Source organism: Sitophilus oryzae, unplaced genomic scaffold (assembly GCF_002938485.1).
Source record: "Sitophilus oryzae breed Bouriz unplaced genomic scaffold, Soryzae_2.0 scaffold_179_pilon_pilon, whole genome shotgun sequence".
Classification (NCBI taxonomy): domain Eukaryota; kingdom Metazoa; phylum Arthropoda; class Insecta; order Coleoptera; family Curculionidae; genus Sitophilus; species Sitophilus oryzae.
The window spans coordinates 1,550,164-1,568,724 of NW_022146501.1; the positions used below are offsets into that span (position 1 = coordinate 1,550,164).

At 34.0% G+C, this 18,561-nt stretch overlaps 1 protein-coding gene across 1 annotated transcript in view; it reads right to left on the reverse strand.

The window, feature by feature from the left end:
* Window positions 1-18,561, reverse strand: part of LOC115882902 (RNA polymerase II elongation factor Ell) — an 81,253-nt gene that overhangs the window by 11,836 nt on the left and 50,856 nt on the right. Inside the window, exons 3-8 of the mRNA XM_030901163.1 lie at window positions 13,857-14,098; window positions 9,822-10,202; window positions 8,266-8,336; window positions 7,917-8,067; window positions 6,902-7,147; window positions 6,624-6,755 (exon numbers count right to left, since the gene is read on the reverse strand). Coding sequence (XP_030757023.1) covers window positions 6,624-6,755; window positions 6,902-7,147; window positions 7,917-8,067; window positions 8,266-8,336; window positions 9,822-10,202; window positions 13,857-14,098 — 1,223 coding nt within the window. The remainder of the gene's footprint in view (window positions 1-6,623; window positions 6,756-6,901; window positions 7,148-7,916; window positions 8,068-8,265; window positions 8,337-9,821; window positions 10,203-13,856; window positions 14,099-18,561) is intronic.

Here is an 18,561-nt window from a genome sequence, read left to right on the forward strand (position 1 = left end):
TTTTACATAAAAATTATACAAATTTTCACCCTAGTTTTACCCCTTAAGGAATGAATTCTAAAAATCACTCTAATTATTCAATTACGCTACATAAGGAACCTCTGTGTAAATTCTCATATTCCTTGAACAGAATTTATTGTTCCAGAACGTTCAACCCCTCATTTCACACCCTTAGAGGTCGAATTTCAAAAATTGCTCTCTTAGTGCTAAATTACGTTACATAAGGAACGTCTGCAAATTCATACTTCTAAAACCGATTTTAACAAATTTTGTACAAATTTTCATCCTTATTTTTAGGGGATGCATGCCTAAATTCGCTTCTAGGTACTCACTTTCATCATTTAAGGGACCTCTGAACAGAATTTCATACTCCTAGTCCTAGAACGGATTTTACATAAAAAATTATACAAATTTTCACCCCTAGTTTTACCCCCTTAAGGAATGAATTCCAAAAATCACTCTAATTATTCAATTACGCTACATAAGGAACCTCTGTGCAAATTTACATATTCCTTGAACAGAATTTATTGTTCCAGAACGTTCAACCCCTCATTTCACACCCTTAGAGGTCGAATTTCCAAAAATTGCTTCTTAGTGCTAAATTACGTTACATAAGGAACGTCTGCAAAATTCATACTTCTAAAACCGATTTTAACAAATTTTTGTACAAATTTTCATCCCTTATTTTTAGGGATGCATGCCTAAAATTCGCTTCTAGGTACTCACTTTCATCATTTAAGGGCCTCTGAACAGAATTTCATACTCCTAGTCCTAGAACGGATTTTACATAAAAAATTATACAAATTTTTCACCCCTAGTTTTACCCCCTTAAGGAATGAATTCCAAAAAAATCACTCTAATTATTCAATTACGCTACATAAGGAACCTCTCTGCAAATTCTCATATTCCTTGAACAGAATTTATTGTTCCAGAACGTTCAACCCCTCATTTCACACCCTTAGAGGGCGAATTTCCAAAAATTGCTTCTTAATGCTAAATTACGTTACATAAGGAACGTCTGCAAAATTCATACTTCTAAAACCGATTTTAACGGTTTTAGAAGTTTTTTTTTTTTATTTCTAAGGGATGAATGTCAAAATTTAGCTTCTAGGTACTCACTTTCGTCACTTAAGGAAACTCTGTACAAAATTTCACCCCCCAGTTTCACTACCCTTAGGCTATACATTTCCAAAAATCGCTTATTAATGTTCAAATGCGCCACATCTGTGCAAAAGTTCATACTCCTAGTAGATACAGATTTTTTTTGTATAATTACACCCCTTTATTTAATTACACCCCCTTATGGGTCGAATTTTAAAAAATTACTTAGTAGTGATCATCTTAGAGAACGAATTAATATTCTCCGTATTTACTCCAGTTTCCTAATACTAGCACAGATAACACATAATCATACTAGTTAATTTTTTTATTAGAATAGAAGTAATTTTTATTAGAAGGTATACAAAAAAATTAAAAATCTAAAATTTTATTTTTATAGCTACGTTTTTTTTTCATAGCCTTAGGATGCCTCATGTACTAACGAATACGAAATATATAATCAATACATATTTCTTTAAATATCGAGAAACAAAATATGTTTGGCAACACCGTACGAAATATCGCCGCGCGTAGTCCTCAAAATTTAAAATATTAGCATTTTCAGGCTTCGATTATGTTCAAAAGCGCCACCGTATGACAAATCACTAAAGCTTCCACACGAGAGTTCTTAAAACTATAATATTCTTTGTTCATAGTTTCATAGATGTCGATTTTCGAAAGAAATCAGAACATGTATATTATTTCGTATATTTTTCATTTTATTGATTTTATGGAAAGCACTGTTCATTAAAATGTTGTATCCTATGTTATAGGGCTTGTTTCTCTCTACAATTTCCTGTCTCACAATGTACCGTTTGTGTCCAGGAAGGGTTCATAGTTTCATAGATGTCGATTTTCGAAAGAAATCAGAACATGTATATTATTTCGTATATTTTTCATTTTATTGATTTTATGGAAAGCACTGTTCAGTAAAATGTTGTATCCTATGTTATAGGGCTTGTTTCTCTCTACAATTTCCTGTCTCACAATGTACCGTTTGTGTCCAGGGAGGGTTCATATTTTCATAGTTGTCGATTTTCGAAAGAAATCAGTACATTTATTTTATTTCGTATATTTTTCATTTTATTGATTTTATGGAAAGCACTGTTCATTAAAATGTTGTATCCTATGTAATAGGGCTTGTTTCTCTCTACAATTTCCTGTCTCACAATGTACCGTTTGTGTCCAGGAAGGGTTCATAGTTTCATAGATGTCGATTTTCGAAAGAAATCAGAACATATATATTATTTCGTATATTGTTCATTTTATGGATTTTATGGAAAGCACTGTTCATTAAAATGTTGTATCCTATGTTATAGGGCTTGTTTTGGTATGATATTTATAATTAATTTATTTTCGTTTCCTAAAATATTTTGATTAAAAGAAAATATGTAAAAGTGGGCAACAAACAAAACTAAGTTTATTTGGTATGATCATAGCAATATTTAAAACATCTCCCCATCTGCATATTTTTTTAGAAATATTCTGTTATAGCAACTATATCAAGCGAATATTCTCTTTTCGCCATACTATTGATCAACCTACTTAAAATCTTTTTTTTTTCGTTTCGCCACGATCAATTCCAATAAGAAACATTTTTTTAGCGGTGACAATGGTACGTTCAGCTGGGTTACAATTACCTAATAGCGTCTATTTCATGGTTGGCAGAGTCGGAGAATGACACAACGTTATTAAAAACATCGACGGTTTGTTGTAAGTCCGATTTAAATAAACCGTGATCGATTTAAAGTTTAAAAAATTATGAGAAATGTGCAATGAGATCAGTTTTTATTAGTCAAATTTATTTTTAGTCCTGATTTAATAAATGAACGTAATAGAAAGAAATTTAACAATGGTTCGGTAAATTTAAGATGTTACAATTTTATTTAATGTTTTTATGATTCACTAAAGACCAAGTTGCGCATAGTAGAGTATAAGGGTGGAAAAAAACACCATTTTAGGAATTTCAACAGTCCAAAGGATTGGAATTAAAGGGATTGTAACTGATGAAGAGTTAAAAAAAAAGAATAAATGTCGAAAAAAAAAACGGAACTCGCAATCAATAATATAGGAACGTACTTAAAATTTTCTAAACAATATGAAATGATCTCAGACTCTCAGACACACCCTCAAACTTATAATTGACAAATAATGATGACGTAACGGTGAACGATGGCTGAACAGTCTTTACATACTTGTTTTTCAACAAAATGTTTAAAACATAATGGTGCGTTTAGATTTGAGCACGCACGCACTGATCCTCCGCGAATGCTCAAGTGTAAACGGCTGTGCGCGCACGCTCACTCTGAATCTGTGCTGTGCGCGAACAGCCGCGAACGTGAGCCGATGTTTTCGATTTTTCTTCTTTTTAATAATTAAGCTGTGCATAACAATGACTGCAGCCTCGACTATTTCTTGGTCGTCCATTATTTTCGCCAACACAACTCTGCTGTGCGCGCACAAATGATTTCGGTATTCTCGTCTGACGCGCTTAGCGTCTTTACTGATTGCGATGAGCGCTGTGAAAACGGTTGCCTTAATGGATCACTTCATTGTCGAAACATAAGTTTTTAATTTGAACGGAGCCGAGAGCGCGAACGAATGCCGTGCGCGCACGCTCAGAGCCCGTATTCTGTAACTTTGAAAATCCTCAATAAGTAATTGATAATTTACGACTTGGCAGCTATAAATATTGTCCAAACATCGAAAATGCTGAGAAGCGTCTTCAACACTTCCCTTGTATAATAAGAATAATGACATATCCATAGAAAAATAGCTTGACATAACTCAACAATAGGTTATGAAATTCACGTAACATTTGACATTTTTCATTGCTACATCCGTCAGTTATCAACTTTTGACTATTACCTACATTAGAAATTGTGATGTTGCCAATATGTGCTCAACGCGTATCCAGAACACGATTCGCATGGCAACGAGAATACTAAAATCGACTGCCTTGCATTTCGCTGATCGAATTACTTGCGCTCGCCGCTTTAAAAGCGTAACGTTTTTATGTCAAAGTTATAGAATACGGACCCAGCTCGTGCGTGCTCAAGTCTAAACGCACCATAACGATCCTGCTCTGCGTAATCTCAATAAAATTATGCTTATTTTACTGCTTTTAAAAAATATATTTTTTTCGTCGATTGTTCCCTAGTAAGTAACGTATGAAATTTAATTTCTCTGATAATAAAGTAGAATAAATATAAAATTTATTATCTATATCGTAAAACTATTGTTTCATAGTAATTTATAGAGTATTTTGATGATTATTTAATATCCTAAAACTTTAAAAAACATTGTCTATCAACATGTAGTGTATTTAGAGTTCGCAAATATAAGAATCTTGCGATTCTGGTACTGCCGTAAATAAAAGAGTGAGATAGTAACCGATTAAGGGAGATACCAAATACGTTCGATAATTATTAAGTCAAATATCTAGCCGCTACAGGTAGCTGACTATCCAGACAAACTGGCTGGAATATATTTTAAAAAGAGTTTTTACTAGTGACGGGAAAACCGATTAATTTCAATAATCGAGTACTCGAGTTTCAACCGATTGCAATAATCGAGTGATCGCTCGAGCGAAATATCACTGTTTAAAAATACGGTTTTTCATCCGTCGCTTGTTGTAAGTACTCGTTAACGCCAAGCGCCAAGCAGTAATTTGCGTGCGCAGGGCACATATTCTTTCGGTGATGAATGGCAAGTAGCAAGCGACGAGCGATTCGCTTGATTTAGTTTATTTCAAAGCATTGTCGATGTAGGTCGTAAAATTTTGTCCCTCAGATACGCAACGGATAAATATATACAGGGTGTCCCAGAAATAAGTGCAAATATTTTAACTGGTAGTATAGTTCAACCCCAGAAACACGCCTATGAGGTTTTTTTGGCGAAAAAAAAATGTTGAAAATTTAAAATTTTTCTTGACATTTTCCGGGAAATTTGAAAAAACTTTTTAGTGCCACTTGTTTATTCACCTGAGATTTCCCTAGGGTGTATCTAAACCTTGCAGTGTTGCAATCTCCTATGTTATCGACATTCTAGATAGTTCGGCGGAACATAGTTCTACATTTATAAATTCATAGACAAATTTCTACTCAAAAAATTAGAAATGGTAAATTTAATCTTTTATCAGTACTCATTACTAATTAAAACGATTTATCTCCCAGAATGTACAACCGTCCTACCGGCAGATACAAGCTGAATCTATGTATAGTCTGTCCAACAAGAGATTCCATGACAGTGACAGTTGTGTCTGTCATTTTAATTCACAGGAAAATCATATTTTCTGTCATTTTTTGTCTGTCGAAATTCTCACTGCCTTGTTACAGACTTTACGCAATGTTACTGAGTATAGTCTGTGAAACGAATAACTTTGAGTTTGACAGTTCTCGCGGGCTTTTCTAGTGTTAATTTTATTAGGTTAGCAACTTGCGACCATGCTGACGCAATGCCTTCTCTAATAGAACAGCCTCGGAGCGAGACTTATGACGTCACGCTAGTTAGATACTACGGATTAATAAATATGTATTAATAAATAAATATATATGTTACTGTAAATGTTCGAAATGCGGTAAAACCTAGAATAAGCGCGCTAAACCTAGGATTTATCAAAAACATTAACTAATTAGGTTAGCCTGGTTATTTGGAGGGTGTTAATGCATTGGTTAGCCTGGTTATTTGGGGGGTGTTAATGCATTGGTTAGGTGGTTATTTGGTGGGGTTGGTTGGTTTTACTACCACTTGCTTTTGGTAAATCCTAGGTTTTACCGTATTTCGGACGCATACAGTAACATATACCGGGTGTTGCATCGTCGGACGGGACATAAGAAATCCCATGTAAATTTTAATGGGGTCAACTATTGGCTTCCCTAATTACTTTAGAGAATAATTCTATTTAGGTATATTGATTGAGATATGATATTTGTATATCGTAAAACATTTGCTGCATTTGTGTGGTTCATAGTTTATTTGCCAAAGTATTTATTACTATAAATAGGTATATAATATATTGTATTTATTAACTGTATATTATGTATATTTCATGTAAACTATATAATTTTTAAAATACAAACCAAAAATACGAGGAATAATTATGTTTTCCATGTATTCTACAACATATTTATTAATCCGTAATATCTAACTAGCGTGACGTCATAAATCTCGCTCCGAGGCTGTTCTATTAGAGACGGCATTGGTCTGACATTTAGCAATGTCAAAAGCTAATGACATTTTACTTTTGACAATTATGTAATTTCGTGTTGATTTTTGCAAGAAGAGAAAGAACTGTCACTTGTTTGATTATTGTCTTTTTCTATTTCACGAAAGTAAAAAGAGTTACCTATCTGATTCATTCACTCAGGCACTCAATTTAAAGAATCAGATATCAGTAACTTTCAAAACTCAATCAAATATCAGTAACTTTTTTAACAGAGGGATTTTATATTTGCCATGTTGGTAAAAAATAAGGGTCAAAATTCAAAGTTATTCTTTTATAGACTATATTAGTGAGGTCTTACCCGTTGTTAGGCGATTCTCTACTTCTTGGATTCATATTGGAAGCGTCCCTTAGGTCGGTAACCGGCCGCCTTTGACTGTTCTGTTCCACAGGCGACCTGGAATAAATAGGATCAGGCACCGACGGTGGTTGCCTGAAAATAACAATATTTTTTTAATACACAGCGACATAACCATACTTCTGGTTGCTACTAGTTATAAAAACATGTTAGGTTCTCGAAAAAAAAAAAAAGAATCTTGATTTTCCCCACGGGATATTCCTAAATCTACGAGTACTCACCGATTATACCCGAAGTTGTCCGGAGCGGAGTGCTGAGGCAGGGCGGTCTTCCCTCCGTGCGCTATGCGAGGCCTCTTGTAGGAGAACCCGTCCGTGCCCTCGTTGTACCCCGGCCTCTTGCCCAGAACACCGTTGGTCGAGGAGATCATAGGCGGCGAACCGGGGTGCGTGCTGGTGGGCGACTGCCCGCTGCCGGAGCTGCCGCCGTCGCTACCGCCAGGGGGCGTCAGGTTTTGGGGTTTGCGCCTGCAAAACAAAAGGAAACCGGATTTAAAAATACTCTCATACCAGCAGCGTGCATTGAAATTTTTAGAAGGGGAAGCGATTCCATAAATGTATTTAAAAAAGTCGAAAAGTACTTTTGTATACCTACAGACATTCGATATTATATACAGGGTGATTTACGGCCATGGCACGTTAGACGTTTATGGAGAGCCGGTGATAGGATGTTTTTGATTATACAAGTCTATGTATATTTTTCCAATACAGGGTGTCCCAGAAATAAGTGCAAGTATTTTAATTGGTAGTATATTTCGGCCTCAGAAACACGCCTATGAGGTTTTTTTGCGAAAAAACATTTTTGAAAATTTGGAATTTTTTGATCAAATTTTTGGAATTTTTTTTGGTTTTAAGTTAAAAAAACATAATTTCTTGATAATATGGCAACATAGGTAGTAGATTAAATTTACATAAAAGAAAATCCAGAAAAGATCCAGTGCTTCTCAAAATTTAAGCAAAAAAGCATTTTTTGTCCAAAAAACCAAAAATGCAACTGGGTGTCCCTTTTAAAATAAAAAAGAATCTACCACTTTTCGAATGATGCGTCAACACTGTAATACTGAAAATATTTTAGAAAGACGAAGAAGGTGCAATTTATGTAAAAATCAAAATTTTCATAAAAATTCTATCACCGGTTCTCCATAAACGTCTAACGTGCCATCGCCGCGAATCACCCTATATATGACATTTTTATGTACGATGATCATATATAATTTATTATATATATTTTTTTTACCTCTTGAGTAACTGTTTCTCCGTTTCAGTATAAAATGGCCAGTCTTCGTTCACCTCGTTCCACATGTTCCTGTTCAAATGGAAAGTGTTGTCCTTCATGTGGGCGACCTGCTTGAGCACCGTGGTCATACTGCTGCCACCTCGCAGCCCCTCTGAAATAGATCATTTGGTCACAATGCCAAGAATCTTAAGGGCAAACCGTATCACAACCTATTCATTAACCAGCCTGTCGACTTAACGATCATTTGCATTGAAAAGGTGCAGTATGTGACACGCGGACACTCAAAACAGGCTATTGCGACCGGCTGGGACTGAATAAGCTGTGCCTGTACCGAGGTACGTATACAAACCTTTAGTGAGTCGGTCGTGAAGTTCGATTTTTTTGAGAGGCCTCAAGGCCAACAGTTGAATCAGACGCTCTCTGCAATGTAACGAATTTGTATGTAGTTTTATATAATATACAGGGTCTACAGTATAAAATGTCATCTAACACTGGCTTTACAATAGACAAATGAGATTCATCAAACATCTTTGTTTAACTCATATGTCAAAACGTTGTAAAACGGCTTGGAAAAGGTTAACATGATAAAACTTTGACAAGATGAACTTAAATTTATTTGACATATAGAAAAATTAAAAAGTATTGAACGTTTCCAGACGCACAAATCTATTGTCCAAAAAAATAGTTTTTCTCAAATTTTGAACTATCCCATTTAAAAATCATTTTTACTCAATATAAAAATAAATTACAACCTTCTTAAGACCAACTGACAGCAAGCGCCATTAAAATAAAGAGTATGGATTAAGTAAATGACGTCTAGAGCTTGACCTGCCCAACACTAATATCGACTGTCATTCCCCAGCCGTCTTTGACGCCATTTTTTCGATGATACGGTGTAAATTAAACAAGATATTTGATTATACAAATTTAACAAATATATTGTCAAGTAAAAAACCGATAAGACATTTTTTACTACTGTATATTGACTACTAAAAAAATAAAATAGATTTAAAAAGGGTTTAAATGCATGCCAATTAATATTTTTAAGATATTAAAATTTTAGGCTTATTTAGTTGGAAACAACATTATTATCAGTCTGTTTATTTTTCTAATCAAAATATTGAACGATATAAATCATATCTGTCACAGTAGAACAAGCACAGGACAAGATTATTTATAAAAATATTTGTTATTAAATTTTACAGAGATCATTTCTCCCAAAAAAAATCTTAAATAATATGTCATATTAGACAACCTTATAACGATAAGCACACTCATTTTTTATACAGATAAAACATGTAGATGTTTTTAATAAAACTTTTCTATGTTGGTAATCATTTCAAAAACCTTATCAGCCATTCTTAATATAATATCTACGTAATCCTACTAAAAATGGTATTTCCTAAAAATATTCTTCACTTTTCTGTATAAACGAGTCATTCTATTGTTACTCGTTCATAGTAGTACTAAATTAATAAAAACATAGAAAATTAAGAATAACTCTAAAGCCGCGTCCAAGCTACTCGAACAAAATGTTCGCGAACATATATAATTAAACAGATACTAAGTGAAAATTGTGAGATAGGTAGATTTATAAATAATAAAGCCAACAAGTACAGCTAGCCTAGGCCTATTAAGGAGCGCGGAGCGCCGAGCGCCGAACGGCTAGCTTGTGCACGTCGTTCGCTCCTTTTGATTTACCGACACACGTCGGAAAAAGAACGCGCGCGCTCTAGCATAGGCAGACGCACGCTGGATGCTCGTATGAGCGAAACACGTGTCACTGTTTGACATAATATAAACGTTGAGACCGAGACTTTGAGCCTTTTTTATACTTCTTTTTAATTTAAACCGGGTCTCTTTGAGAAGAAAGGACGCATTTTTTAAATAAAAAAATTGTCCCACCTCAAGGGTCTCCTCGCGACGTCAGGCAAGGACGGTTTCCTGTTGTGCTGCTGCGCCATAATCCCTCCCGCCGCGCCGCTGCGCTGCGAACTGCTCACGTGATTGCTGCCCAGGCCGTTGGACAAGCCGTTGGACGTGTGCAGGGAGGAGGGTTGTTGCGTCGCGCTCAGCGAGGATTGTTGCTGCTGCTGTTTGACGACAGGGGGCAGAGATGGCTGTTGCTGGTAGGCGGAGTGAGCGGGGTGTTTGAGCAAACTGTCGCGCATGTTGGACCTGTTGGGCTGTTGCGAGGCGGGCAGGAGCACGGGTCGGGTTGGCATGGGCGGCTGTCTCTTTACTTTGCGGCCGATATCGGTCTGGTTCGGTTTGATTTCTCGCGTGCTGCAATTAGAAAAAAGAGATTGTCTTAGAAGAAAAAATAGATGATACGATATAGATGATAGAAAATTAGATACAAAACCGTTTCTACCGTGTGGTGCATAGGAACACGGAACATAGGAAATCCCATGTTAATTTTAAGTCAAATATTATCTCCCAAGATAATTTTATGCAAAATTTGTATTAGACTTTTATGAAGATACGTTAAAGTTGTACATTTGTGTAGAATTTCGTTTTATTTGGAATATACATTTCAAAGTTATTAGCAAAACTCTATACTCTGTTTTTTTTCTCAGGTAAGATTTCGACAGACGATGACAGAAGAAAAGCAGATGACCTCCCATACCAATCTATTTATTTTACTAAAAAAAGAGTTTCTAATATTTTTTAAGTTAACTATGGATGGGTTTAAATATAAATCCGTCACGCGTCGCCTCTTGTTGTTTTTAACCAGTTTTATTGGTTTACTTCAAAAATGACAGATCATATTTAAATTTTATTGGTTTGATGGAACGATGAACGACAAATGGACGCCGATGCGTATGAACTCGCCTTTAGATTTTTGAGGCTTGTCAAAGTCTTGCCAAATTATAGGTTATAATTTTGTGTCAACTTATGTCAAATATCTGCGTTTTGGAAGATGATGCATTTTGATTCGTGTTATTACGTGTGTTTTGCATCTTTTGAAGTCAAGTGGAGGAAAAATCGAGGGAAAATTAACTGTAGACTCAGAGCACAGTTTATAGTTAATACTACGGTGCCCAGGCAGAAAGTCTTATACACCAATAAAGTTACCATGAATAAAGTTTGTATACCATCGTACTAAACATATACTAAAAACTGGAGTAGCTGCAAAATATCGACATCACACGATAGGTAAATAATGGATTTTAGTACTGCAGAAAAATAATGTCAAAAGGTACTGGTTTAAAAAATTAAGATTAAAGTTAATTAATCAACCTTTAAGGTATAAAATTTGGTAAGTGGTTAATAAATAATTTTTTTTTAGGTTTTATTAATAAAAGAGTTTGTTTTATTTATTCCTGTGGAATATTACAAATTTGTATTTGTACCGAGGGGTAAACCGCAGAGGGAAAAGTGTACACCGTAATTCCTTTTACTCAAATAATTCCTCAGAATTCCTCGTAATTCCTTCGAAATTCCTTGGAATTCCTGGTCTTCAAGGTCAAGGTCTTCCTTGGAATTCCTTGGTACGAACTCGGTAACTCTTTCAGTCTGAACCAGCGTTGCTACCTCGGTTTCGCAGTTCCGCTATGAATTTTCTGGTGATTTTTATAAATGTTTAATGTCTCTATAGGTACTAGATCTAACAATAAAAAGTACTATTACGAGATTTACGTTTTTTAGTTAAATTTTAGGACTAATAGGGGATCATGAGGTAAGAATACTGGAAATATGTCGGCACTTACTTATTAAAATTAATTTTTCTCGGGATTTTTTGAAAATGATAGGTACCTAGTTATACTCGTATCTATAGGAAAGGAATTTAATAAAACTTCAGTTGCACGTCATAATACGATCACCAGTAAATTCCATAAGATTACGCATGGTATCATTGATGAAGTGCACCTAAAGTTGTATTAATTTCCCTATAGTATATACCTAGGTATTATTCCGAGGAAATGAAAAAATCAACTTTACACTTTCTGAGTACTGAATAAAAAAATCTTATGAGGGTTTCTTTAAAATGGCGAAATCAGGGAAGGTTATAAGTAGATCTTTCGGGGGTGGTTCAGCTGTACTATTGGAAAATATTTTAGATATATAATCGAGGGTACAATATTAAATTAAAAGAATATCTAACCTGTAGATATTTGATATTGGGAAATTTTGGAAACGAAAACGAAAAACGGATAGTAAAAAATCGCCTGCAAAACGTTTTTCTTTAAATTTAGTACTACCTATTATAGTATTCATGGTTTACTAATGTTCGTTAATTTTTTATAAAGTTGCTTGTAATTCCTCTTAATTCCTGTGGAATTCCTCTAAATTTCTAAGGAATTCCTTGGAATTCATTGGAATTCTCACGGAAATAATTGGAATTCCTCGTAATTCCTTGGAATTCCTGTAGAATTCCTTCATAGTGTACACCATAATTCCTCTGCGGTTTACCCCTCGATTTGTACATAAGATTGATAAATTGAATAATAAATTATAATAATAAATGCGGGAAGTTTCTTGAAGCTTGAAAGTAAGAAATAAACTGCCCGCCAAATTAAATACCACAGCGATTTTTTTACTCATTTTCAACGAGTTGTAACTTTGAAAAAAATGGACCAATTTTGTTGATTTTTTTAGCATATTAAAGATCGGTTTTCGTAAATTGATCTGATTTTTCTAACTTTTGTATGAGATTTAGTTTTCTATGATATACAGGGTGTGAAAAAAAAGGAATGTAATTTTTGTGTTGCTGCCATTTTGCCAAAAAACAAAATTTAACTAGAATTATAAGTTCTGGGTATAGCTAAGACTAATATCTCGGGACGTATTTGGAATGTTTACGATAACTCATCTGGAATAAAAGATAATCAATTTTTACTCTAACTTGTGTTTTTTTCTACCTTTCTTAAGAGATATGCTAATAAAACTGAAATTAACTTTAAAATTGAAGGATATTCGTTACTTTTACAATGTGAAATTAAAAAAAACTACTAAGTTGCAGCTAAACTACAGATTTTTAGACACAAAAAGAGTTTTTACAAAAATATCAAATACGTGTCGAGCTTTTATATTAACCTTATGGGCTGTTAAGTTCAGAATATTAAAAAAAATAATTTTACTTTTTCGCTGGTCGTATTTTTAAGAGATCCTGTATTAAACTGCGTTAGTTAAATCATTTTTTTTTAATTTCACATTGTAAAAGTAACGAATATCCAATTTTAAAATTAATTTCAGTTTAGTTAGCATATCTCTTAAGAAACGTAGAAAAAATACAAGTTAGAGTAAAAATTGATTATCTTTTATTCCCGATGAGTTATCGTAAAAATTCCAAATACGTCCCGAGATTTAGTCTTAGCTATACCCAGAACTTATAATTCTAGTTAAATTTTGTTTTTTAGCAAAATGGCAGCAACACAAAAATTACATTCTTTTTTTTCACACCCTGTATATCATAGAAAACTAAATCTCATACAAAATTTAGAAAAATCAGATCAATCTACGAAAAACGATTTAAAATGCTAAAAAAATCAACAAAATTGGTCCATTTTTTTCAAAGTTACAACTCGTTGAAAATGAGTAAAAAAATCGCTGTGGTATTTAATTTGACGGGCAGTTTAGTTCTTTTTTATATTTTTTTGGTATGTAATGTTTTGTTCTTGTTTGTTTTGTATTAGCACATGCCGTTTTTTTTTTAAAAAAAGAACTCTATTACGTTTTTATATATCAGTCAAATTTTAAATATATTAATTTACTGCTATGCGTTCCAGTTGTACCAACTTATTTCTTTGTAAAATAAAATAAACTACTTTGAAATTAAAATGACAGACAGTATCTATCACTGTCAAGGATCTTGTCGTTGGACAGACATCTACGTAACTCAAAACTAAAACAAATCAACCAGTTTTAGAATTATAACATTTCCGCAAACAAAATCGTAAAAGGAGAGACTCGAAACAGGAATAGTTTTAAACGTACCACTTGTTTTTGTATTTGTCCTCCGCTTCGGTCATGCGATTCCGCGTGGCCTCGTACACGTCATCGTTGGCCATCACCCTGATCTTGTAGGGGATGGAGCCGAGCGACTCGAGCGCCCCCTTGGGCCCCGAGCCCTGGATGCACTCGAAGCTGCCCGCCGGGCCCCCCATGTCCGTCGTCGAGGACATGGCGAAGCTGAACGAGGTCTGGCCGTTGCCGTGTTGCGAGGGTACTGACAGCTCCTGAAAAAAGAAGAAAAAGAATAATAAATACAGTGTATTCAATGATAATGGCGTAGGTTCAATATATACCGGGTGCCTTTCAAAAGTAGCTCAACCTTATAACTTTTTTATTTTTTCAGATAAAAAACGAGATTTGGTATGTTAGTATATGGACATAAATTAGGATTGATTGCCGTATTCAATTGTTTTCGGTCACTTCATGTTTAACCGGAAATGACTACAACTTTTGATTTTTAAATGGCACCTTCGGTACTTTGTTACGTTATTCGATAGAAAATGACACTCTCAATAGAATGACATATCATAGCCAACTTTTGATTCAACAAGCGATTCATAACGACAATTTGACTCGAAATACCAAATGTGTGGTACCAAATTATTCGTGAAAAATGCTTTTTCCAAATATGTTAATGAGCCACTCTTGTTTCAATTGAAAAAATTGAGATATGAATAAAAATACGATTTGGGCATCTTTTAACCGGCCAGGACAAGACACGAAAAACATTAAACCAAACCAAACAGATTTTATTGTGTCTTATTTCAACAAAAAATATTTAACACATTTAAGACCAATAATAATTGAAAGTAATACATTAGTAATTGATAGAATATCCATTATTATTAATAACTTGCTGAAAACGGCGCGGCATTGAAGCAATCAACTTCCGAATGACATTTTCGGGAAGATTTGTCCAAACTTCATTCATTTTATCTATCAAGGATTGTTTATTTGGAAACATTTGGGTACGAATACGACGTTCTACTTCTTCCCAGAGATTTTCAATGGGGTTAAGGTCTGGTGATTGTGCTGGCCATTGCAAAACCCAAACGTCATTTTCCCTAAACCACTGTTGAACAACTTGTGAAGAGTGTTTTGGATCGAGATCCTGCTGGAAAATAAAACGCAGTGGCATTTCCCATTCTGCATAAGGCAGCATAACATTCTGCTGATATCCCTATAAACAAATCGGTCCGTGGTGTCATTAATAAAGTGTATAGGGCCTATCCCATTCCATGAGAAACAACCCCATAAAAATACACTGCCTTTACCGTGTTTAATTGTAGGTGTTACGTATTTAGGATTAAACATTCTATTGATTGGTTGCCTCACACGTCTCATTCTATCAGAATTGAATATTTTGTAGCCCGTTTCATCACTGAACAGAACTTTTTTCCAGTCATTGACGGTCCAGTTTAAATGCCGACGTGCGAATGCCAACCTTACTGCTCTATTTCTTTCCCAAACTAACGGCTTTTTAGCTGGACGTCTACTAAATAATTTTGCATCCACTAATTTTCTTTGTACTGTTCGTATACCAACAGTAATTTATGGAATATCGGCAGTAATTCTAGGTGCGGACTTCCAAGGATCATTTTGAGCAATTCTGTTGATGCGTCTGTCGGTCATTACTGTTGTTTTCTTTGGCCTTCCCGAATTTGGCAACTTTTCTAAGTATCCCCTGTCATTATTCGATGAAATTATTTTAGATACACTGTACCGGGGTAACACAAACTGTCTTGAAATATCGTCTTGTTTGTTACCTTCCATGAATGCATTCACAACTCTTTGCTTCAAGTCTTTTGAAATTTGGAATTCCTCTTGACATGATTAATCCAGCATAGAAATGTTTAAAAAAAAACATAAAATAAACCTCGCACAATTATTTTGGCGTTTACTTTTGCTAAAACCCTACTTTGGAATGAATTATGTTGCTCTACTTTTGACGCGTTACTATTAAGCATTTAAAAATAAATGTCAAAATAAATTCATTTGTTTTGTTAGTAAAAGTTCTTGCTGTCATGGATACTCATAGCCTACTTCGTAGTTTTTAAATTTATTGTATTTGTATACATTATCATGCATGTATAATTAAAAAATCGCGATTTGCAAATATTTCTCGAAGTGTGGCTCTACTTTTGTCCGATAGTGTATATTAGTTAACTCGTAAATCCATACACATAATACACTAATATTTTGTAATTAAAATCTCGTAGAATTACAGATGAACATTACGATTCTTTTACGGCTGTTTAAAACCATTCAATCTGAAAATTATGGGTTCATAAAATTGTCCATAAAAAGGCAGTAAATGGTTATCATGTGAATTATCGAAATTCCATTACAAAAAAAATGAAACAAAAGTAGAGTATAACTTCTTAAAAAAATTCGACATTTTATTAGACATTAAAATTGCGCAACGTTGACATATTTTCATGATATTTTAATTATCGGCTTCGAATTCGGGACACCTGTACATATACGCATAAGCACTAATGAAAAGGAGCAATTAAAAGATCTATAACAATTCCAATAAACGTCCATCCGGCATCATAGTTTCCGTCTTCCTACAAATGTGAAAGTGCCTCATTAATATCGATAATTGCCTACCAAAAGCCGAATAGCCAATTGTTTACGTCTTCACCCAGAAATGTTCCACCATTCACCAAAATCCGTGTAATTTAACAATGCGATACGTCTAGACCTGATTCATTTTAATTGTTTAAATGTATAACAATTATATACGGAACCCATGGAAAATTAATAAAAATTGTATAATTAGGTAGATATGTATGCCAAAAGGCCCCGTTTATACATAATATTTTACATTACGTCAGTCAAAACTAGGGTTACCGGAACCGGAGTTGTTTTCCGGAACCGGGAATTTCGGTAATCATCTCCCTCTTCCAAAGCTTCTTGAAATATAGCCTCACTATACAAAAGTTGTAGTCATTTCCGGTGAAACAGGAAACCAACAAAAGAAGTGACCAACAATTGAATACGTCAATCAATCCTAATTTATGTCATATACTAACATACCAAATTTGTTTTTTCTACGACTAGCCTAGAAAATGCATGTTGACACACGGAAAACTCGATCTGAAATTGGCGTTTTGCAAACCGTTGTGTGCTAAGGATTCAGCGCACAACACGTGTCATTTTGGACACGACATGTGCCAATTTTAACATTTTTAACCTCCAATGTTTAGCTGAAACGCCAAACGCAACGCAGCCGTAAAAAAGTGTCATCATTACACCGCAAATTATTTCACAAAACTGGCAAAAACTGAGTGAGTCTGCTGCTAATTTGTAGTCGTAGAAAAAATAGCGTAAAAACTCGTTCGAAAACCTCTTTGTACACACGACTCTTTGTTCAACTTGTGACTCTTGCCTGCGGCTCGAGCCAACAAACTGTCGCACAGTGCTTCGTCCCATGGACAAAAATCGAAAAAAAAGTTAAAATTTACTAATACCTGAATATGTAATTATATACTTATAGCAATATTCCGAATTAATTGACGAGAGCAAAATTTTATTAGATAATGTATCTAGATGGTTCAATGAAAATAATTTAATTCTGAATTCCGATAAAACAAATGTCATCATATGATTCGACTAAAAATATATTAATATCTGACCACACGAAATTTTTAGGAATAATAATTGATGAGCATTTAGATTGGAGTAATCATATAGAATATCTTTTGAAAAAGCTGGGTTGAGTGTGCTATGCAATTAGGGTAATAAGCAAATATATGGATGAGAGAACACTAAAAACACTGTATTATTCCAATTTTCAGTCCGTCATGAGCTATGGGATAATATTTTGGGGCAGCAACAGCAAAATACGACTGTTTGTAACACAAAAAAGGGTAATACGCACTGTAAGAAAAATGAATTTCAACGAATCGTGTAGAGGGATCTTTAAGAGTGAAAAAATTATGACAGTATACGCATTATATATTTATGAATGTTTAGTATATTTTTACATGAATAGAGAATGTTTTGAGAGTAACATAATACATCAGTACAATACTAGAAAGAATTTACTAAACTATCCCGCTCATAAACTTGCGATTACGGAAAAAAGCCCTTTGTATATGTGTTTAAAGTTTTATAATGAACTGCCCTTAACACTTAGACTCTGTGGAAAGTTAAGCGAATTTAAATTTAAGTTAAAAAATTATTTATTAAATATAGAGCCTTATAGCTTGCCAGAATTTTTTAATTTCAATGGTTAATTAGGATTAAGGAAATATTGTTGAATTATATCCAATATTGTAAATTTTAGGTTTATTTTTTTTCTATATATTTTCCCGTTTATGTAAGTAGACTTATCTAATTTTTGTAAAATATGTGTAATATGCTTTGGAATATTTATTTTGATGTTTGACGATATTTCTCTTTATGTTTTTTTTGTAACATAATTTGGAAATAAATAAATATTATTATTATTATTATTAATATTCAATCATCCTGTATATTATTTTTCATAAACAGCGTTTTTTGTTAGAAAATATTTTCACCAAAAATAAACTTTGCGATCATTGTCTTATCAGTGAAAAGAATAACATTCATAGTAGTTCTGTATATTATGGAGTTAAACGGTACGTACTTAATTGAAAGCCACTATGGATATTGTTAAGCAAGGTATGTACTTTAAATTTATTTCTAAACAAGTTCG